At 39.0% G+C, this 24,249-nt stretch overlaps 1 protein-coding gene across 2 annotated transcripts in view; it reads left to right on the plus strand.

Moving 5' to 3' along the window:
- The window catches only part of LOC150077311 (N(4)-(Beta-N-acetylglucosaminyl)-L-asparaginase), a 182,294-nt gene that overhangs the window by 152,252 nt on the left and 5,793 nt on the right, over positions 1–24,249 (plus strand). For both annotated transcript variants that reach the window (XM_090386107.1, XM_090386106.1), the window contains exon 7: positions 8,744–8,877. In XM_090386107.1, coding sequence (XP_090242233.1) covers positions 8,744–8,877 — 134 coding nt within the window. The remainder of the gene's footprint in view (positions 1–8,743; positions 8,878–24,249) is intronic.

The raw sequence follows: 24,249 nt of genomic DNA on the forward strand, positions 1-24,249 counted from the left end.
GAAGGTCATTAATATAGAAGAGGAAAAAAGCGTAAGTGGTAGAAAGAACTGATCCTCGAGGAACACCAGCATTAATGGAGAAGTTAGAAAACAGTGCCATCTATCATCACCTGCAGTTAATGATCAGAGAGAAAACTGGATACCCAGTTAAAAAAAAAAAAAACAGTGGGCAGTCCATAAGATAGAAGCTTATTTAGAAGACCTTTATGCTAAATACAATCATCATCAGTAATTCAGTGTTGTGACTGGTCAGTTCCTCTGATGAGCTGTCACCATCTTTGTCTCTCCTGTACTGTTTGTTTTAGTTCCTCAAAATTTCGAAGTCTTGCTTCATCCAGCAACGTCCCAACGAAGGTCTGTTTTGGTCTACCCCTAGGGTATTTCCCTCCAGTCCCCTCCATTGCATCCAGAAGCAAACCATCATGTTGAATCACATGGCCTATCCATTTAAGTGTAGTTGATCTTATTCTACCTAGAATTTTCCTTTGTTCTTGGACACATCTTAATACTACCACATTTGACACTTTTTTTTCGGTCCATTTAATTTTTTCCATCCTGTGCCAGCATCACATCTCGAAGTCCTCAAGTCACTTTTTGTCTCTCTTTGTTAGAATCCATGTCTCTGCTGCATATAGTGCCACTGAGCAGATATACACTGATGAGAGAAAAAAACAAAAAATTATGACCAGCGAGTCATTATATGCAACTGCAGATGAACTACGGTGCTTGCATGGGTCGGGACACGGTATAAAAAACACCTGATACTGAGCTTCGTTAATCAGTGTTACTCTTGTTCTTCAGATGGGAAAGGCAGCAGACTTAAGCAAGTTTGACAAAGGCCAGATTGTAATGGTCAGACCACTGGGTCAGAGCATATCCAAAACGGCATGGCTGGTGGGGTGCTCATGGTCAGCTATGGTTAGTACCTACTGAAAGTGGTCCAAGGAGGGGAAGCCCACGAACTGCCAGCAAGGTGTTGGATGACCATGGCTTATCAATGCTCGAGTGAGCAAAGGCTCTCCCGGATGGTACGTGGTACGTACGCAACAGAAGGGCGAGTGTGGCGCAACTCACTGTTGATGGGAGTAATGTGTCACAACACGCAGTATGTCAAACCCTGCTGAAAATGGAGCTGTGTAGCCACAGGCCTCTGTGAGTGGCCACGCTAACCACGGTTCACCGGCGAAAGCACCTACAATGGGCACACAAGCATTGAAACTGGACCTTGAGTGCTTGGAAGAAGGTCATATGGTCCGACAAATCACGTTCCTGTTGCACCATGTGGACAGCCAGGTATGTGTGCGTCATTTAACTGGGGAAGTGATGGCACCTGGATGCACCATGGGATGAAAATAAGTCAGTGGCGATGGTGTCATATTCTGCTGAGATACCCTGTGTCTGGTCATCCGTGTGCAGGGCACTCTGACGTCTACCACCCACCTAAACATCATTGCTGACCAGGTACACCCTTTCATGGCAACGGTCTTCCCCTCTGGTGGTGCAGTCTTTCAGCAGGATAATGTGCCATGCCACACCGCCCTGATTGCTCGAGACTGGTTCACGGAATATGAGAAAGCCTTCCAAGTATTGCCCTGACCTCCAAATTTCCCAGACATCAATCCCATTGAGCATCTGTGGTTTGTGTTGGAACAGCAACTCTGATCTGCGGCATCTCAACTACTGATCTTACAGGAGTTAAAGGATCTGCTGGTTATGTGTTGGTACCAGATACCACAAGATACATTTAGAAATCCATGCCTTGCCGGGTATGAGCTGTTTTGGCTGCACATGGAGGACCAACATCATACTAGATAGGTGGTCATAATGTTTTGGCTCATTCATGTGTGTCATTATTATTTTCTTCCTAATTTTCTGCAACATCATCGTCTGTATAGTCAATGACAGTTTATTCTTGAAAGATTGTTTGCCATTGCAATTCTGGATTGAATCTGTTTGACATGAAATTTCCTGTGCAAATAGCTGCCCCAGATACCTAAAGTGCTGTACCTGTTCTATTCTTACTCCATTGATCTCAATTTGGAAAGGAACCTTTTACCAATCATCATTGCCTTTGTTTTCATCATGTTTATCTTCATTCCATAATTCAGCGCTTTCTTATTTAGTCTTTTGATCATTTTTTTTTGCAGTGTAGTAGAGCAGCCTGCTAGTATGGTGGCCTGATCTTCTACAAACTTAATAGCCTGTATGTACTTTTCACCTATTTTAACCCCACCCGGCTTCTTATTCTCAAGTGCCTCCGTAATTATCACTTTGGCAAAAGCATTGAACAAAACCAGGTGAAAATAAGCATTGTTGTCATACTTCCTTTTTAACTTTAGCTTTTTCTGTCAGTTCTCCGTTCACTCTTATCACCCATTTTATATTCTATATAAGTCATAGATCAGTCCAATAATGGCGCACTATGGCCATAGTTGCCGATGCGCCCAATAAATTCCGAAACAAACAAACAAACAATCAGTCCAATAATCTTCTTGCATCCAATTTTCTCAAGCAATGGAAAAGTTCTCTGCAGATTAATCTATCAAAGGCCTTCTCTTAATCCACAAAACACACAGAGGTAGGTTCCTTCCCATGTTATACATTTTCTCTCCCAATTGGTCATCCAATAGCATCTCTCATCGATCTGCCTCTGAAAACTTCACTGTAAGTCATCCAGAAATTGTTCAATATGACTCTCCATACGAACTTTGATAACTTTCAGCAGAATCTTGGATGCATGGGTAATAAGACTTATAGTTCTGTAGTCTTGGCATACCATTGGTGTCATTTCTTGGGTATGGGGATTATGATTGATATGCAGAATTCCTCTGGCCAAAACTCATCCCTTTATCAGTTAAAATAAGGCTTTCTCCATTGTATTTTAAAAGCTCTGCAGGTATGTTATCAATTCCTGTTGTTGCTAAGGGACTTTAAGGCTGTGTTGAGTTCATCTTTAGATATTTCCTCCTCCATGTTTTCTTGTTCTAGTGCTGTATTCCTCTATGTGTAAGTGCTTGAATTGTCATAAAGTTCTTCAATGTATGTCCTCCATCTTTCCTTTTGTTCTTCGAAGTTCAGTACTGTCATTCCCTTTTCATTCTGCATTGCTCCTGTTTGGATTCTGCTACTCTTTCTCATTAACTTGATGATTTTTCTATATGCCAAGTCCACCCGACCTTGTTGTTCGAGCATTTCAATCTCTTGACAGTTCTCTGCCCACTGCTGTTCTTTAGCCTTCGTACATTCCCTATCAATTTCATTCTTTAATTTGTGATAGTTTCTTTGATCATCATCATTTCTTGGCCTTTCAGTCTCCTCCCCTCATCTATTTTCTGCAGTAAAATATCTGTTATCCAAGGCTTCCTCCCAATTTTCTCACTCTTATCCAGAGCCACCAATGCAGCTTTACAAGTTACCTCATTGATTAAAGACCAATTTTGCTTTAGATCGTTCGTAGTCTCCTCAGCAGCAATAATATTGGTCAGATCCTGAAACGCATTTTTTTTACTCTCCTGTCTAAATTTCTCAACATTCCATCTTATGAATGATTTCCTTTTATTCAGACCCTTCAATTTTAGTTCCACATTCATCTTCACTAGTGAGTGGTCTGAATCTCTGTCTGTTCCCAGATAGGACATTACTTTCTTCACTTGGTTACGGTATCTCTGTTTAACTAAGGTGTAATCAATTTGGTACCTTCATGAGTCACCAGGATTCTTCCATGTATATCTTCTGCAGAGTGGTGCCTTAATCCATGTATTTGCTACCATTAGACTCTTCTGTACAAACTCCAGTTAGTGTTGACCTCTTGTGGTATCTTACACCCAGACCAAAGTTCCCCACAGTCTTTTCTTCCCTTCTCTCTCCAACCACCACATTCCAGTTCCCCATAATTGTCATGTTGTCTCTTGATCTGGTTTTCCATATTAATTCCTCCAACTGTTCATATGTCTCCTCAACTAATTCATCAGCACTATTTGAGGTTAGCATATAAACTTGCATAATTACCATGTTGACCGGATTTTCCACAAATCTGACCATGACAAGGCTAGGTTCCATGTCTACTAGTGCTCTCATGAATCTTCTTGTTATAATTATTGCCACACCTCCCTGTTGGCCACTACTTCCAGAGTACACAACTTTATAGACTCCACTTACAAATTTGCCCACTTCACTTCATCTTGTCTCTGCCACTCCAAGCACATTAATATTATTCCTGTACATTTCTCTTTTGACACTTTCCATCTTTCCACATTTCAACATTTATCGTAAGTTCCACAACCCAATTCCACAACAAGGATTTTGCAACTTGACAACCTGGAGAGCCCTGACACTTCCCCTGCTGGCCCCAACATCACCATCAGCATTCTGTTGTGCTGCGGTGATTTCGTAGCTGCCAGATCTTTCAGACATCTCTAGCTCACTCATCATAGGATTACTTGAGATTTGCTTTCTTTACAGGGTAGTTTCCTGTTGCTTTCCCTGTCCTGTTTATATATATATATATATATATATATATATACACACAGGGTGTCAATATTCCAGGAAGTGAAAGGGTAGGTCATTTTAAGCAAAAAAAGTTCATATAAACATGTGCCCTATCTCGAATGGTTTCCGAGATAGAGGCATTTGAATATTTATTTTTCAAGTGACAAATTTGGAAGAGTTTATAATAAATTTTAAAAAATGCCACCATCAACTTCAATGCACTTTTCTACTCTCATGAAAACATGACATGTTGCTTGTCTAAGTGTATCTTCAAGTTCCTTTATATGGGCAACAGCGTCCATTATGCGAGCTAGCAGATCATCTCTTGTATCCACCTTTCTTCTGTACACTTCACTCTTAATCCAACCCCATAAACAAAAATCTAATGGGGTTAGGTCTGGAGATCTTGGTGGCCAGTTAATGGCACCAATATGACCCCACCGATTAGGGAAAATTCGGTCCAGATGTTGCTTCACGTGTCTGGTAGAATGGGAAGGGGGCCTGGCATGCTGAAAGTACATAGCACACTGTGTGGCCAAAGGAATGTCCTCTAGTTGTTCACCTAACTTATTTTGCAAAAATTGAAGGTAATTGTGTCCTGTCATTCGATGTTCTAAAATAATGGGACCTATCAACAGGTTATCGATCATACCGCACCACACATTGATTGAGAAACAAACTTGGAAATTTGTTTCCACTGTACCATGTGGATTCTCGTGCAACCATCGATGAGTGTTACGTGTGTTGTTGATTCCATTCCGGGCAAACGTGACTTCATCAGTAAATAGTATTGATGGAAGCACTTCACGATTGACATTTAAGCAATGACAAAATTCACGACGTGTGGCACTGTCCCCTATGTGAAGATTTTGCACACGCTGTGGGTGAAATTAATACAAGCTCTCTTGTATTCATTTCACCCACAGTGTTCACCATACATGTGTTGGTGAAACACCAAGACGTGCAGAAAGTCTTCGCATGCTAATTGTAGGTAACGCTGAACCATGTTCAGAATGTGTTCCCATTCCTGCACATTTACTTGATGTCTTCATTCAGATGAAACATGAGCACTGGGAAGCATACCACTTTCACACAATGTGTTGAAAACTTTGGAAAACACTCTACGATCCGGAATTCGACGTTAGGAAAGCATCGACGGTATTCTTCAACAGCAGCAACAGGGACACTACCATCACAGAAGCCGTAAACATACAGCATATTGGCATATTTGGCATTAGTAAAAATGTGCAGCATTTTTAGCAAACACTTCTACAATTAGAACTGACAACTGACACTACTCACTGATTCACTCGCAGTCTGATTCACTTCTACAGTCACAACAATCAACTGATAACTGGCTACTGACAATCAAATGGCTCAGTCTGATGGGAGGAAAGGAAAATATTGTGCGCCAATTTCAAAACAAATGTACATTAAATAAGCTCTATCTTGGAAACCATTCGGGACACGGCACATATTTATATGAACTGTTTTGCTTAAAATGACCTATCCTTTCACCTCCTGGAATATTGACCTTTCCTCCTGGGACACCCTGTATGTGTGTATATATATATATAAACAGAAAATATATATACATATACATTATTCAATTAGTTTTGCACTATTTTTTTTTTCAGTAAGGTGGTGCTATTATTCCTCTTCCTTTCTCAATGTTTAGCTAATGTCCAATATATTAATGATTTTTGAATTTTCTTAAACATATTTTCACATTGGTTCATACAGGTTTAGCCCAAATGAATAAATTTTAAATTATAGCCAGATAAAATGTTTAGTATTTACACTATGTTGTAGCATAGGCAAACAATCAGCTGACCTTTAGAACTAAGAACGTTCCACCTTTCAAAATAAACACGTCTATAAGTAGTTAAATACTACCTGATATCGTGAAAACCCGCAACTTCGTTACAAGGTGATCACTAAGAAAATCAAATAACTTTTTCAAATAACTTTAACAAATCACCCTTTTTATGAACTGGATGGATACAAGAAAATTTCCAAGCAGAAGGAAAAACACCAGTGGAATAAAAAAATGTAAAAAGGTGACACAGAACAGGATCACGAGTTTTGAGAACAAGCAAAGAAATTCCATCAGGACTTGGAGCTTTCTTAGCAATCAAAATTGTTCAGAATTCTTCTGTTCTCCTTTTGATGGAAGACCACAGGAGGCATTGAGTGGCATGTACTGGGAATGGTAGGAGGCAGTTTACCAAGACCATCTGTACTGGAGTTAGAAGAAAAGTAGGATGATAGCAGGTCACCTTTATATTTAGCTCAGTTGGCAACAGAACCATCAAGTTTTAACATGTATGGAAGTAGAGACTGGCAAAAGCTGCAGCCGGTAGCTTTGGTAAGAGACCAAAATGTTTGACTACTGTTTTAGATGGACAAGAAACAAGTTTTCTACTATTAGCTTGTTCAAAATCTAGTTTGCACTGATTAATAACTACTTTACAATTAAAATTTTTGTTGCAAGCCAATTGCGATATGCAACATCCTTATCTTGAACAGCCTTATCACATTTATTTTAGAACTAAACTTTAAATAAAGGATGAGATTTTAAGGTGGAGTGTGGAATAACAGATTTCATCCCTACAAGAGTAATATCACTGACATGATTTGAGCAAACATTGATATCAGAAGATTAAAACAATAATCCGACCAAAGAAAAGAAATCTTGCAGATAATTCCATTTTGTATCCTTGTAACAAACAACATGAGGCTAAGAATGGCCAAGAGAGAAAAGCTCCATTGGAAGAGAGACCATCACTAAGTTGCTATCTGAGGTGCCTAGAGGACCACTCACTTTGACCATGTACTTGGAAGGGTTGATTATGAGGAAAACGAACAAGAGTGTTGGCTATGTGTTTAGGATTGTCTGGTATTCTGATACATAAATGAACAATCTGTGTGAGGACAGTAATTGCAAAAGCATCAGCATCTTGACCAACTGGGTCCCCCTGACTAGAAAACTGAAACCAGCTGAAGTTGTGAATACTAAAATAACTGAGGAAATTACCACACTGTTAGGAAAGATGAATTGGAGAAAGTTGAGCTTTAAAAAGAGAAAGCCAAAGAGTTCCAAATGATTGATGGAGGCAACAGATGTATTTGACAGAATGGTGTAGAGAGAGAGATTTTAAGCCAGAGAAGAATGGAATTAGGAGATTCCAAATTACTAAGTCTCTGACAAGGAGTATCAGAACATACATGCTTTGAAGCGAAAGGAATCATACAGCAAATAACTAGGATAGCCGAGATGAGCAGTGGTTGAATCAACTGATAATTGGGACTCTGTCAGAAAAAGTAAGTGAGACTGTAAATGCAAATGAACATCATTGGGAATTCAACTGAGACCATGTATATTTTAGAAATGAATGAAGAAGCATTTGAGAGGTTTAGATCTTTTTGCAGATAAGTTTGTTCTACTAGTTTGACTATTCATAATGTACTCTGTTGTAAGGAAAGGTGGGAGGGAGATGTTGTATGAAGTAATGAAATTTTTGGTTATGGCATACACACTACAAGAATATACCCAATTCCTTGACATAAATGGCCTCAATGTCCCCCACATATATACTACTCAGACTTCCCTCCACTCACTATCTGGATGGGTAGAGGCAGCAGGGATATACACTAGCTGATCTGGATGCCTCCTGGAAAGTTACCAATAGGTTTGGTCTAATGGACTATCTAGTGGCAAGCCTGCGGACACCATTTTAGAGCTGTACTTTCAAAATGTAAGGAAGATTGGATTTTGCCATGATGCTGATCATACATCACTCCAAAAGACATCAATCATACGCATAATAGAAGAGATGGGATGTTGCCAGAGCTTTACTCTGGAGACTAAAAACATAGGTTTCACCACTTCAAGCCTCCAATAAGCAAAGTGGTGGTATTGCACCAATTGATGAGAGTCATCTGCCACAGTATTGCCTGGTAACACAGAGGGGGGTGGCATTCTGTGTGGTGCCCACACCACACAGAGAAATGTTTACTGATTCACTCCTCGGTGGCCACCTTCAATACACTAGGTGCCATATTTCAGGACTTGCACATGGGAGTTAGGTTCAGGGTTAATAACAGTCCCATCACAAAGGTGCTTTCAGTCCCTTTTATTTTAAAACAGTGCAGTTTTACAGTTTAAAATTTTAAATGTCATGTGAGTTTGTAAATGCAACTCATTACTGTGATATTATTTTATTGATAACTTTTTATTTGGTTTATATTTCAGATATCAGGCTGTTGAAAACATGCGAAATGGCATGAATCCATTTAAGGCAGCAGATGATGCTCTTCAACGGATTGTTAAAAAATACCCTACATTTAGCGGAGCACTTATAGCAACTACAATAAATGGAGAATTTGGTATAATTTATTTTGTTCAGCCTTTTATTACTGAATTATAATTGAATGAATTCCTCTCATCACACATTTTTTAAAATTCTTTATAAGATTTATACCATTGACTTGTACATTTTATGTTGTTAATCTGCTGGTTGAAATTAACATTTGGAATCAAAATATAAGATGTAGACTATAAAGTGTTTAAGAGGGCAAAGGCCTCATGCTACGAGGTAGAATGACTATCATGTAGGTTAGTGCAATTGCATCATTTTAACATAGCTATCTACCAAAGTAGTTGAATTAATTAATTAAATTGGCATTGTTTTGGTTATATCTCGTATTAGTAATGGCCGCATGGTGCAAGAAAGCCTATGGCTTATGCTGCACCAGCCAAAAAAATAATAATAATAAATAAATAAATAAAAAATAAATAAATAACTAAATAATAATAATTAATAAAAAAAAAAAAAAAAGGAAATTAAACCTATCATCCTATGCGCTTCCCTTACCCGAAAGTACTATCCAGATGACCTTTGAATTTCCCCAAACTGTCGGCCTCTACCACCCATGAAGGTAACTTATTCCAGTAATTTATAACTCGCTGGCTAAAATAAAACTTCCTGCAGTCCAATCTAAACATTTCCCCCCCGTAACTTGAATTTATGTCCCCTAGTTCTAGCATCATTTATAATCTTGAAAATTTCGTCCTCATTCATTTTACTGATGCCTCTCAGAGCCTTAAACACCTCAATCAAATCTCCTCTAAGGTGTCTAGTTTCCAAACTCTGCAACCCACATATTCGAAGTATTTCTTCATAAGGACGCCCTTTTGCCGATCTCACCAGGCGAGTTACCTTTCTTTGCACCCTTTCAAGAAGCTCGATGTCTTTCTTTAGGTGCGGTCTCCATACTTGAACACAGTATTCCAAGTGTGGTCTAACATAAGCCTTATATAATGGGATTATCACGTCTCTATCTCTACTTGCAAAAGTTCGATAGATCATCAATAGGACACCATGAGCCTTCCTTGCAACCTGTTTACAATGCTCAGAGAATTTCATGTCTGACCGTATCGTAACACCCAAGTCCCTTTCCTCCAGTACTGGGTTTAGTTGAACTCCACCAAGTGAATAAGTTTTTTTGGGATTACTGTTTCCCAGGTGTAATACCTTACACTTTGTTGGATTAAAGCACAGCTGCCATTTTTCTGACCATTCCTGAAGTCTGTCTAGGTCTCTCTGAAGAAGCTCAGCTTGAGAGTGATCATTAACTACTATACCAATTTTAACATCATCTGAAAATTTAGACATCACGCCTTCTAACCCTTCATCAATGTCGTTTATGAAAATTAAAAACAACAGTGGTCCTAATACTGATCCTTGGGGAACCCCACTTCTTACATCAACCCAATCTGAGGAATAGCCATTTATCACAACCCTCTGCCTCCTGCCCTGAAGCCATCCTTCTATCCATCTAAGGATTTTTCCAGTGATTCCAACCTGTTCCAGCTTATAAAGCAACCGCTCATGTGGGACTGAGTCAAAAGCTTTGCTAAAATCTAAATAAACAATGTCGAAATTATTCCCTAAATCCAGCTTGTGAGTGACCCTTTCGAAATAACGAACCAGATTTGTTAAACATGATTTTCCCTTTACAAAACCATGCTGAGTGTCCTTGAGAATTTCAATTCGATCCAAATGATCCTGAATTCCACCCTTGATCATTGCCTCCATGATTTTCCCTACTACTGAAGTCAGACTGACAGGTCGATAATTTTCAACTTCACTTTTAGAGCCACCCTTATGTATGGGAGATACATTTGCACTTTTCCAATCCAAGGGAATCTCCCCAGAGTCTAGTTGGTTGGTTGGTTGGTTGGTTGGTTGGTGTCGTGTCCATTTGAAGTCAAATTGAACCATGCGCTGATATCACTGCTTTAGCTTAGTCCACGATCTTTTCGTTGTAAAGTTCTCCCTGAAAAGGGGATTCGTCCATGCTTTGCAAAGTCGCCTGAATTGCAGGACAGCTGAAGATGTGTTCCGGAGTAAGCTATTCTCTCGGGCAGTTTCTGCAAAGTTTATAAGTTCTGGTACCATCCGCACTAATTTTCATACCTGCCATGTGTCGAGTTCTCAGTCTGGCAATGGTCTTAGTGATGTTCCTATTTGCATTAATCTCGCAGATTTGGTGATCAGTTTCTATATGTTTCTGTCTGAGTCTGTGTCTGGCGATGGCATTAGCATCATCTAGAGTTATGGTTTTTGAGGTGTTGTGATTTAAGTTTCTTGCCTCTTTTGCCAGTTTATCGGCCGCCTCATTTCCTTCTATACCCACATGCGCAGGCATCCACTGTAGTGTGCAGCTCTTTCCCAATTGATGAACTGTCTCCAAGTGTCGGTGAATGTCCTGTGTGAGTCCTGTGCGTCCATGTTTTATTGCCAGCAGGGCCGCTCTTGAGTCGCAGAAGATTACAAGCCCTCTGGCTCTGTCTATGTCTCTTAGTGAAATATAACTATTTAGGGCCTCAAGGATTGCCCTTAGCTCACATGTAAAGTTAGAGGCGATGCTGCCTGCACCTATGCTTTGTTGCATTTTTGTAGTATTTGTCAGGGTGGTGTGTATGCCTGCTCCGCCCTTGAGGATAGTCTCGTCAGAGGATCCATCGGTATACATCTGTACTAAGTCACGCCTCGAATAAGTCTCAATTGTTTTGATTCCTATAGCTTTGACAATGGTCTCGATTTCTTTTTTTGTACAGTGTTCCACGAGATCCAAATTTATTGTGGTATTTTGGGGGATGCAAGATGGTAAGGTAGGCTCTTGAAGTATGTCATATTTTGTGAGTTCAAGATCAAGACTTTCTCTGATTTCCTTATCGTATTTCATGGTGGATGACCTTTTGAGTCTTGACCTACAGTTCCAATTTATAAAGGTCCTACGGGAGATATGATCAATGTCTCTGCTGTTAGCCTTATTAGTGAATTTAATTGTGTGATATCTTCTTCTTTGATTGAGTGTCTGAAGGCCGCATTCCCGCTCTGCTTTGGTGTTGTTTGTAGACGAAACAGCCCCGATGATTATTTTGGCTGCTCTTGCTTGGATCCTGTCCAGTTTTCCAAGTGCAGACTCAGAAGCATGTGCCCCCATATTGGTGCTGCATATTCCAAGTTAGCCCTGATAAGTGAGGTATAAGTTGTTTTAAGTGTTTTCGGATTTGCTCCCCAGTTCGTACCACATAAGCTTTTTAGGATGTTTAACTTCTTCAGTGCTCTGTTGGAGCTGTTTTCAATGTGTTTGGTGAAACGTAGTTCTGTGTCGAGGGTTATACCCAGATATTTTGGGTTATCCATTTTTGAAGTGGGCACGCCGTCTATAGCGATAGCTGGGTTAAAGTTCTTTCTGCGGCTTCTGTCTGTGGTAAAAACTGTGTGGTTAGTTTTATGGGGATTTATCTGTAATTTCAGTTCTCTTGCCCAGTCCACAATTCCTTTTAGTGATCTGTTTATGGATATTTCTGATTTTGCCATGTCTCTGCTGGTATGCCATATTGCTATGTCATCTGCATAGCATGCAATCTTGGTGTCTTCGTCTATATGTTGATGGACGTTATTAGTGTATAGCAGGAAGAGCAGGGGACTGAGAACAGAGCCTTGCGGGACTCCCTGCCATGTTCTTCTGTCCCTGGAGTAGGCCCCATTATATCTTACTCTGATCTTTCTGTCTCTTAGAAAGTCTGCAATCCATATTAGGGCGTTACCCTTTATACCATGTTTGTATGCTATTTCAATTAATTTCTTTCTCCAGACTGTGTCAAAGGCCGATGTCATGTCGAGGAAGACAGCAATAGTCTTTTTTGAAGGGTTTTCTTGCAAGCCGTCTATGATTGACTGACATAGATAAAAGAGTTGATCTTCTGTGGAATGTTGTTTCTTGTAAGCTGTTTGGTAGAAATTTAATATTTTCGTTTTTATGAGTTCATTCATAATTCTAGAGTGTATTATACGTTCCGTGATTTTGCAGAGAATACTAGTGAGTGCAATGGGTCTGTAATGTTTACACTCGGTGGGCGATTTCCCCGGCTTAAGTAAGGGGACAATGATTGAGGTTTTCCATGCCTTGGGGAGTTTTCCCTTTTGCCAAGTTATGTTTATTATTTCCAGTAAGCATTTTGTAGCGGTTTCTCCAAAGCGCTTGACCATCTCCCCAAAAATTAGATCACTGCCTGGAGATTTTCTTGCATCAATGTTCCTGATCGCTGTCTTAAGCTCTTGGCAAGTTATAGCCTGAGTAAAGATATCATCATTTTTGTATCCTCTTGCCTTTGTCAGAAGTCTTCTAACTCTTCTATTCAATTTCTTGTCTTCCCTATTGAAGGATAATTTACTGATGTTGGAGTAGTGTGTTGCTAGCATATTTGCTGCCGCTTTGTTTGTATCTGCATCAGAACCAGAAGAGTTAATGATGTTTGAATTCTGATCTGTTGTACTAGAAGAGCATTTATTTAGGGCTCCGACGACTTTCCAATACTTTGCATCTTTCCTTGGGTCTAAGCTGTTGCAAAATTCTGCCCATTTTTTACTCTTACCCTTTGCTGTCTCTTCCTCTACCTTTCTTGTAGCTTCGGCAAGCCTGTTTCTGTTTAGGCTTGTGTTGTTGGTCTTTACCAGTTCGTTTAAATGGTCCCTTTCTTTAATCAAAGAATCAATGTTGAGATCTTTCCAATAAGGGACCCACTGTTTTTTCCTTTTACCTCTGGGTATGAACCTCTTGGCCGCAATTGTGATGTTCTTTGTAAGGTTTGAAGTCTTTTCTTCAAGACATTCAGTTCGAGGCTCATTTAAGCATAGTTTGTCCAGTAACTGTGTAAAACCTGTCCAATCTGCTTTTCTGAAGTTCCATGATCTCTTTTTCTGGTCAACTTCCTCCGCTTGAAATTTAAGTGTGGTTATAATGGGGCGATGATCACTCATGGCACTATTCAAGATTCTCCAGCTGCAAAGGCTTGAGATATGATAGCTGACTGCTGTGAGATCAAGGGCAGATTCCGTGCCAGTAGTTCTTGATAAGTAGGTATTTTGCTTGTTATTTAATATGATCAGACCTAGATCAATTAGGATATCTTCTACCTGCTGTCCCTTTTCATCCAGGACAGGTGATCCCCAAGTGGGACTTTTTGCATTAAAGTCTCCTACCATAATAACAGAGTCTATTGGGATGTTGCTTATTTCATTGAATGAATTGGGGCTGATGGAGGAGTTATCAGGATGATACACATTGACCAAGATGAAGGAGCGCTCTGGAGAGATGATCTCCAGAGCCTGGACTTCTGTGTTGCCAGTATCTTGCCCTGCAGTGATAACTTTATACTTGACAGCAGAGTCTTTAATTAGGAACGCTAATCCACCTCCACGTTTATTTTCTCTATTCTTTCGAATCGTAGTGTAACCTTTAATGATGAGCTGTATTTTGTCGTTCAGCCATGTCTCCTGAAGACAGGCAATGTGAACATCATTTTCAAGTAGAAGACTCTGTAGTTCGTCTCTTTTCCTCTGTGTTCCATTAATGTTTAGCTGTAGGATATTGATTGTCCTCGTAGCACATTTCCCATCAAGTTCCCGGACTGCAGAGCTTGACGCGTCGGCTACCCCGTACGCGGTAGCATGGTCTAAATCTGTGAATTGACTTCTCACGGAAAAAGGGTTGCCATTGCCGTAGAGAGGTTGGACTTCTACCTGTTGGTCCGCGGAAGGTATTTGATTTCCCTTCTACCACCCAATGGGAGGCATTCCCCGATCCGCCACCTGGGGACGCGCCCTCTAGGGGTTACAGGCTCCCCCGAGGGCCCAGAGTCTAGTGATGCTCGCATAATTAGCCTCAATGGTTCAATGCACTCGCTTGCCGCCTCTCTTAAGATTATAGGGTATATTCCATCAACTCCAGGAGCCTTACTGGTCTGTAGGCTCGAAGGTTTTTTCATTAAATAATCTTGCGAAATTTCAATATCATTAATTACATATTTTTTAACTTCGCTCCCACAATTTCCCATTGCCACAAAAGGCTTTTCATTTGTAAATATCGATGCAAAATAACTGTTGAGTTCATCTGCAACGGCAGCTGGTGTATTTATTACTATTCCCTTTCCCTTACGTAAAGGTCCAATCTGGTTTGTCCTGCTCTTCTTGGCATTTATATATGTGAAGAATTCTTTATCCCCCCCCCCCCTCTTTGCTCTGTTTGCTAGTGATTTCTCATAAACTGCCTTTGCCTGTTGAACCTTTTCTGTGGCTCTATTACACATCACCTTGTAGCTGTTATAGGCTTCAGTACTTTTTATTGCTCTGTAACCTTTCCATGCCACCTTTTTCTGCTCAAGTAATGTGGCAACTTCACTATTCATCCAACTTGGAACCCTTCTCGTGGAGTATTTTTTTAATGGTATATACGCATTCAAGGCATCTGTGATTAATGTTTTAAAAGCGTACCACAGTTCAATTGTATTCATTCTCTGCGCGATATCTACCCAGTTAATAGAGGCCATGTAGTACCTTAAGGCATCGTAATTTCCCTTTCTGAAATTAAAACCCATTCCTTTGCCTTTTACTTCTGCTACCTCTCTCGTCATCATCCACCGTAGAACTCCGTGATCACTTCCTGCTACTGGTTCCTCTACTGTCAGCCCTGTTATGTCATCTGATTCATGTGTGATGATGAGGTCTAGGATATCCTTTTCTCTAGTACTTTCCCTGACATGTTGATACAAATAACTGGCATCTAGTTGATTTAAAAATTTTGTTCCCCATGTCGAGTTTCCTTCCCATTTACTCCAATCAATTAGAGGCAAATTGAAATCACCCATAATAAGGCATTGACGCTTACTTGCCCATTCCATTTGCATGTAGAGGCTTTTGTCATAATCTTCACAATCACCTGGTCTGTAGATTACTCCTACTCGCATTATACCTTTGTTTCCAACTATCTCAAACCATACAGACTCTATACTAGCATGTGAAATGTCTGAATCCGGGTAAGCTATCGTCGCACTCAGGCTGCTTCTGATTAGAAGCATTACCCCACCACCACCCCTTCTATCTAACCTATCCTTCCTAAATACGTTATACAAGCCGTACTGAAACTCATCATCCCCAATTTCCGGGTGGCACCATGTCTCTGTAAGCCCTATTATGTCCGCGTTACTTGTTTTAACCAGCAGTTCGAATTCGCTCATTTTATTGACGACACTTCTAACATTACTGTATAAACAATTAAGATTTACTGTTCTTGTATATTTAATGACCCTAACACAACCCTTGAAGTTTTTTAGGCTCTCTTCCCTGATATTAGCTACCCGCTCACGTGAAACGTCTTTGCCCCCAGAACATCTAGATAATACGTCCAGTTGGGGTAACAGATAAGAACTCTTGAGGTATGTGCAAGAGTTACTTTGACCAGTATTATCAGATAAAGGTATGTGCAAGGGTTACTTTGAGGTATGTGCAAGAGTTACTTTGACCTCTTGAGGTATGTGCAAGAGTTACTTTGACCAGTATTATCAGATAAACGCGTGTCAGTATTACCCACATCCCCCCTAACTAGCAGTTTCCCTGAACCTTTAAGGTATCCTCAATAATACTGGCAAAAACTTTTGCACCACCTTTGTTTTAAGTGTATCCTGTCTCTACAAAACAAATTCCTTCTACCTACAAGTGTGGGCCATGCTGAAAGAAATTTACCCCCTAAAGCCTTGCAGATTCCTTCAAGTCTTGAGTTAATCCACAAGGCTCTTAACATATAATCCCTCCTATCGTGTCTGGGCAGAATTGCAGACACATAGACATTATGGCCTAGCTCGCGACATTTCCTCAGCATGGTCCTGTGTTTTTCCAACAAATCGTCAGATCGTGTACGTTTAATATCATTTGTAAACTACACCCGGGTGGCACCACGGGTGTAGTTTACAAATTTGTAAACTACACCCGGTATCACCAGTGGAGAAGACCATTATTATTTATTCTAGGCGGATACCACCACCCAGACAGCACCATTTTTTTTTGAAAATAATATTGGATAAAGATGTCCGTTATCCTCAATATCCCTATTAGACTGAGCAAAGAAAAAAGAGGTAGGAAAGTGACAGTAAGAGAGGGAGAGGAAAAGATGCCGTAGAAGAATGAAAGTGATTTTTTAGTTGTGATTCACCTGAACTCAAAACTCCATGCCCCGAATGGGCAATGCGTCCCCCTGACGGGGACTATTATTACCCAATCGAAGTCCTATAAGGATGGTTAAATTGATCCCCTGGTGCCGTTTCTGGCTATTTGGCCTTCATCAGTGGTTAGGTAGGCTTCCTGGTTAGACCAGACATGTTTTCCAGTTTCCAGATATTTATATGGAATTTACCTTCAAGGACCCTATATGGATCCTGCATTAGGACTACCTAGCGGCCTGTATGGCTGAAAAAAAAAAAAAAAAACTCCCTGTAATGAGCAGACAGCACCGTTTCAAAGCTTGTTGGCTACTCTTTGGTGGGTGGGCAGGTACCCTGATGTTGCAATAGTGACAACCCAGTTATGAAGTATAACTTCACAATATGAGAGATGCTTGATGGTGTGTAGTGATATAGACTATAAAGTGTTTAAGGGCAAAGGCCTCATGCTACTATAGGTGCCTCCGTAGCCAGGTGGGAAGGAGCAGCAGTGCGTAGCACATGCTTCTTGATTAGACCGGGGTTCGAGCCCGTCACCACCAAATACGGAGGATGCGGAAAGGTCAGGGAATGACCACCGCATATCCCGGAGCAATATGGCCTTAGTTGCTAATGCTCCTAAAAACCAAATAACAAACAAACAAACAAGCCTCATGCTACGAGGTAGAATGACTATCATGTAGGTTAGTGCAAATGCATCATTATACTTCATAACTGGGTTGTCACTATTGCAACACCAGGGTACCTGCCCACCCACTGAAGAGTAGCCAACAAGCTTTGAAACGGTGCCATCTGGGTGGTGGTATCCGCCAAGAATAAATAACAATGGTGAAGTGCTATTTATTCGAGGTAGTACAATACCATGGCAACTCATTGTGAAGGCATTCACAATATGAGATATAACCAAAACGATGCCAATGTAATTAATTAATTCAACTACTTTGGTATATAGCTGTGTTAGAATGATGCATTTGCACTAACTTACATGAAAGAATATAAGTTGTTTAAATAAAAATAATATAGGTTAAATCTGATAAGTATAGCAGTCCAGACCTGGTGCTCCTGAAAGCCGTACTCTCTACAATAATTGTCCACAGTAGATCTAAGTGGATGGCAGATGAGCTGATGGAACTTGTGAAAGAGAAGAAAAATGCATGGAATGTATTTAATTATCAGGTAATACAGAAACCTGTGGTAGATATAAACTAGTCTGTAATCAAGTCACACAGGAGGTTAGGAGGCAAGCTAAAGCAGATTACAAGAAGTCTCCAGTAAAGAAATGCAGTAAAAATTTCTTTACTTACATTAACAGTAGAAGGAAGGATTTGAACAAATTGAACCAGTTGATATTGATGGTTTAGTATTGGTAAATTGGTAAGTACTGGTAAACAGGTACTTAATTTAACTTGACAGGTAAATAGAATTCTGGTAAGAAATTACTAAATTTCCTACCAGAATTAAATAATTATACCAAAAATAAAAATGTTGAACTAACTATGAAAATAAATCATAACAGATAGGTAATGACAGATTAAAGTCCCAAAAATAATAGTGTTACTGTTCATAGTGAAGTACAGTCAGTCCTCGTATAGCACGATAGTTGTGTTCCTAGAAACCCTCGTGCAATGCAAAATCGTGCAATATAAACAACAAGCCCTATGGAAAAAATAGGATTAGGTGCCGACCACCCAAGATTGAACACACATTTGTAATCTAAACATTACCAATAAATAATCGTAATAAAATACGTAACTATTTTATTACGACTATTACATAATAAAATATTGCTACTGCTTTTGCTTCTATCATAAGCAAACTTGTTTTTTGTTTGATTTTCTATCCAAACAGATGACAGTCGTTCCATCTCTTCCAATTCTTTGTGTCTTAATCTAATGGATTTTAATTACACTTTGAGTTGTTCCTGCTATGAAAGTTTTTATTTTCTCTGCATTCTTTGTAATTCTTGGCGTTGCCTCATTTAGGCCTGTAGCACGTGCAATATCACATGGTCTTTCATTTTGCTCAAAGCGTTTCACAATTTCATATTTTTTTCTCTATCGACAGAGGCGGACTGGCTATAAACCTTACCAGGGAAACCCCGGTGGGCTGGAGGCCGCTGTGATTTTGGCCATAAACCATAGTATGAGGCCACTATAAATTTTCCCGGGTAAGAATTTTTGACCCAGTCCACCTCTGTTTATCGATATTGCTTTTCTTTTTCTCTCTGAATCTCTAGTGTCTTCCTTTTAAGTATTTTACTCAATTTTAGGGAATAAAGCACAATTACAAAACAAGGAGGCACACTTGATACACATAAACAAAGCTGTGCGTGTGTAGCAACTGAATAAACAACACCGTTTAGGCAGAGATACACTATTAACACCTCACATTTTACTAAAGCACATTTATAGGGGTTACTACCATAAAACAATAAAAACAATTTCCAGTTGCGTTTCTACTAGTGGAATCTGTTATAAACTGATAGTAAACTCAATCTAATTGCATTTGCAATTATACTGATAGCTGGAATTGAGTTGGTTTTTACGTTATTATGGTGAAATGTGTTTCCCCTTCACTGTTATAAAAAACAAATACATTTTCAGAATCTTCTCTTTATTCCTATCGTGTTGCGTTGGGTTGGGATGATTCTGCGTTCGACTGCCATTTCTTGTAAACACTAAGGCGAATCGTGCATAAGCGAATTCGGTTCGTGTTATATAAGATATCGTTCCCCTATTTATAAATCATGTATGATCGAATTCGTGTAATGTAAACATGTGTTATACGAGGACTGACTGTACTTAATAAACCAAACAACCAAGTTGATAAAGACAATATTTATCAGAGCTGAGTGGAATGTAGACATTCCATAAATCAAAATTGGAACTTGACTTTGTCCAGACAAGGGGGTTGTTTGACATCACAAATATATCCATGTCTCTCTCTCAGATTTCCGAATATGAAGATGCATTTTTTAATTAGGCTACAATTTTTTAAAAAGTTTAATCTCATTATGTATTTGATTATAGCGCAGATGAATTGAGGCGGGAAAAAGAATTAATGGTAGCTGGTCAACATGCAGCCACATTATAAATTTTCCATGTTGCAATATAAAATGTTGCATGTGACTATATTATTAAAGTTAAATTTTTTTTAAAAATAATATTACCATTATGATTACGGTGTTTTATTTTTAGAGTGGCTTAGTATTGACTAGTAAAAAATTAAATATGAAACCTATGTTTCCATCTTATAAGCTTACAAAGCAGAGTTCCCAGATTTTTTATGCATGGCCTGAAAACCAAGTTCTCATCATCACGATCCCAAAAACGTGTTACAGGTTAAATAACACATAATAGATTAAATTTTAAATTTAAAGTTGGTGTTTCTTATTTGAGCAGTTGGAAACTGTTAAGCAAAAACAACTTTACAGTAAAATTTTGTTAATACAAACTTGGTTTATACAAAGTACTTATTTATATGAAGCACTATCATTCCCCTGAAAAAGGATAGGCTTTTCTATGTAAATATATTCGTTTATTACAAAATTCGATTAATATGTATTACTAAGTTTGTTTTCACCCTGTGAGAAATAAATATTGTTAATTTGTATGTTTAAAACAAATCTTGGCACAGTTGTCCAATTATCCTCTGGCCACCAGTTTCCCTGATTTCCAAAGGATGGCGCTGACTTGTTAGAATTTATTTTTATGTAAACAAAACCAGTTTATGGTAGTTACAACATATGTGCACTCTGAAAAACATCATTGTCTTCGAAGGATGAGCTGTTAAATTAACAAAAGAATAAAAACAGTTTTTCTAAGTTGTTTACATACATTCCTTCCCTCCCCACTGGATTAAGGTCAGTTACAATTGTTATGCCAGTTCAAAGAGTCTTTTGTTACAGTATAATCTATTTTTTGTGACATTTTATCTGAGCTGACGTCTTTTTTGGAACTTTTCTTTAAATTAATTTAAAGTTTGTTTATATTAAATCTCATCCCGCAGTGTTATGGCAACAAAATGTAACTGGATGGAATTAAGCCTGGAAATTAAACTGAAAATTATACAAGAAGCTGATAGGATGGAATGAAGTAAAATGGACATTACAAAGGAATGCAACATCCCTTTACCTACAATACTGAAAAACCTAAAAAAACTTGAAGTGTGTGACGCTGGAGCAGCAATAAAAAACAGGAAACAAATTTGTTTCCTGTTTTTATGTTTAGATGCACACCAACAAATGTGTGCATCTAAATTGTCAATATCAGGTCCGATTCTGCAAGAACAGGCAAATTATCTAGCTCAGAAAAATGGAATTAGCAACTTCAAATACAACAGTGACTGGCTCCAAAGATTTAAAGACAGAGATAACTTGGTTTTGCGAAATGTCTGCGGCAAGTTTGGATTAATCAACAAAGAAAAGACTGGTTGTGTTCTGTACGGTGCATTCGAAAAATATGAGGCAAAGGATATTTTTAATCTTGACAAGACAGGTTAATTTTATAATTTGCTGCCAAATAAAACATTTGCTGTTCGAGGAGAATCTTTTCATGGTGGAAAATTAAGTAAGCATAGACTCACTGTTCTGTTATGCTGCAATTCAGATGGCAGTACAGAACTACACCCACTTGTGATTGGTAAGTTTTCCAAGCCAAGATGTTTTAAAGAAGTTAACCAACTTCCATGTAATTATGAGGCCAATAGAAGAGTGCTTGGCTTATGGTCAACATTTTTCAGTCTTGGTTATCAAAAGTGAACAGAAGAATGGCTTCCGAAAAAAAGGAGCGTTTTTATGATTCTAGATCATTGTACAGCACATTCTGCCAAGACAGTTAAGTTGACAAATATACAGCTGTTGTTTCTACCTCCCAATACCACCAGTTTTATGCAGCCACTGTATCAAGGCATTATTTATAACCTCAAGAGAGCATATAGAGCCCACCTGATAGGGTACTTAATCCACAACATAGGAGAAAACAATGTACAGCCAAATTGGAATGTCTTGGATCTTGTTATTGCTTGGGACAGTATTGCATCAAATGTAATAATCAACTGCTTCAAAAAGAGTGGCTTTGGAGAGAATATCATTGAAAAACATGGTCCAGCAAATAAATGTGATAGCAACACTGAGGAATGGAAAATTTGAAGGAGCATGTGGATTTTGTTGGCAAATTTGAAGAGTTTGTGAAGGTGGATGATGAATTTGCTACCACAGCAATGGCAACACCAGAAGAGCTGCTGAGCACCAAGCAAAACAATGTTTTTGTTACCAGCAACAGCAAAAGTGAAGAAGCACACACACACACACACTTCCATCTAAAAAAGATGCCCAAAATGCATTGAGCTTAATAGAGAATGTGTTGGCCTGCAGTAATGTTGATAAAGAGACAACTATTACATTTGATAATGTCTGAGCTAAAAGGTATATAGAACAAAAACTATGCAAACAAAATTGGATTCTTTTAAATTAGATTAATATATTAAAAAGTTAGTGGTTTGCATTGTCTCCTTTTATATTAAGATTGTATTTCTTTTTACTGTGATAATAAAATATTGTATATATCCAAATATATACTGTACAATATTTTCATTAATTGATTTTCTCTTAGTTTATCTTACAAATAAAATAAAATCTTTAAAAAATGTTATTCCTATTAGTGTATTAGCATTAGTAGAGGCATATGACGCAAGAAAGCAAACTTATGCAGCTTCAGTCAAAAAAAAAAAAAAAAAAAAAACTCCTTCCCATTTCACCCATCTATTCGCTCCAAATGTTTGTCTAGTTCTGCCTTGAATTTATTTCAGCTGTCAACTTCTACAACGACAGATAGAAGTTTGTTCCAGCAATCAACCACCCGTTGGCTAAAGGAAAACTTCCATATATCTATTCTACAACTGTCTTTCCTCAGTTTGAATTTATGTCCCCTCAGGCAATTAATCTGGGAAAGAGGAAGAATACAATCAGCATTGAGCTTACTCAAATCATTCAAGACCTTATACACCTCAATCAGATTATCTCACAGGTGCCTAGTCTCCAGACACTGTAATTTGCAAAACTTAAGCCTTTCTTCTTAAGAGCAACCCTTTGTTCCATTCAGTAATCTTGTTGCCCTTCTCTGTGCTCGTTCCAGCAGCTTGACATCCTTCCTAAAATGAGGCCTCCAGAACTGTGTACAGTACTCAAGTGTAGCTTGACCATTACCTTACACAAGGGGATAATCACCTTATCTCCGCTATAAAAATTCTGGTATATCATTGACAAGACACTATAAACTACTCTTGATCATCTGGACTGCTCAGAAAAGTGCATATCTGACTACACAACTATCCCAGGTCCTTTTCATTCCCTACCACCCTGAGTGTAATACCACATGGTTGGTACACTTTTCTGGTGTTATTGCTACCCATATGCAGTACATTGCATTTGTCAATGTTAAACTTCATTTACCACCACTCAACCCATCTGCTCAACTTTTCTAGATCCTGTTGGAGTAGCGTACTGTCATTAACAACCCTGCCAACTTTCGTATCATCTGCAAACTTAGACATTAAGCCTGATATACTTTCATTAATATTATTAATAAATACAGAAAAACAATGGAGCCCAACAGTGAACTCTCGAGAACTCTACTAATAACATTAGTCCACAAAGAGCAGTGTCCATTGATTACCACTTTTTGTCTTCTCCAACTCAACCATCCCTTTATCCATAGCAGCAACTTGCCCTTAATGCCACACTGCTCAATTTGTATAACAGTCGTCCATGTGTGTAACAGTATCAAAAGCCTTCCTAAGATCCAAGTATATGATATCAAAATTAGTCTTTACATCCAGTTTCTTTGTGACCACATGATAGTATCCAATCAAATTTGTCAGACAAGACTTCCCTTAACAAACCCATGCTGTGTCCGAACTATAACTGAAGTCTTGTCTAGATGATCTTGCAGTGCTTCTTTAACCGGTGCCTCCATTAATTTCACTGGAACAGAAGTTAAACAGGTCTGTAATTACTTGTATCACCGGCGCCAGGTCGGCAGGAGCAGCAGTGCGTAGCACACGCTTCTTGATTAGACCGGGGTTCGAGCCCGTGAGCCACCAAATATGGAGGATGTGGAAAGGTCAGAGAATGACCAAGCATATCCCCGGAGCAATATGGCCTTAGTTGCTAATGCTCCTAAAAACCAAAT

This window comes from Mastigoproctus giganteus, chromosome 12, assembly GCF_048544385.1.
Source record: "Mastigoproctus giganteus isolate SK-2022 chromosome 12, ASM4854438v1, whole genome shotgun sequence".
Lineage (NCBI taxonomy): Eukaryota > Metazoa > Arthropoda > Arachnida > Uropygi > Thelyphonidae > Mastigoproctus > Mastigoproctus giganteus.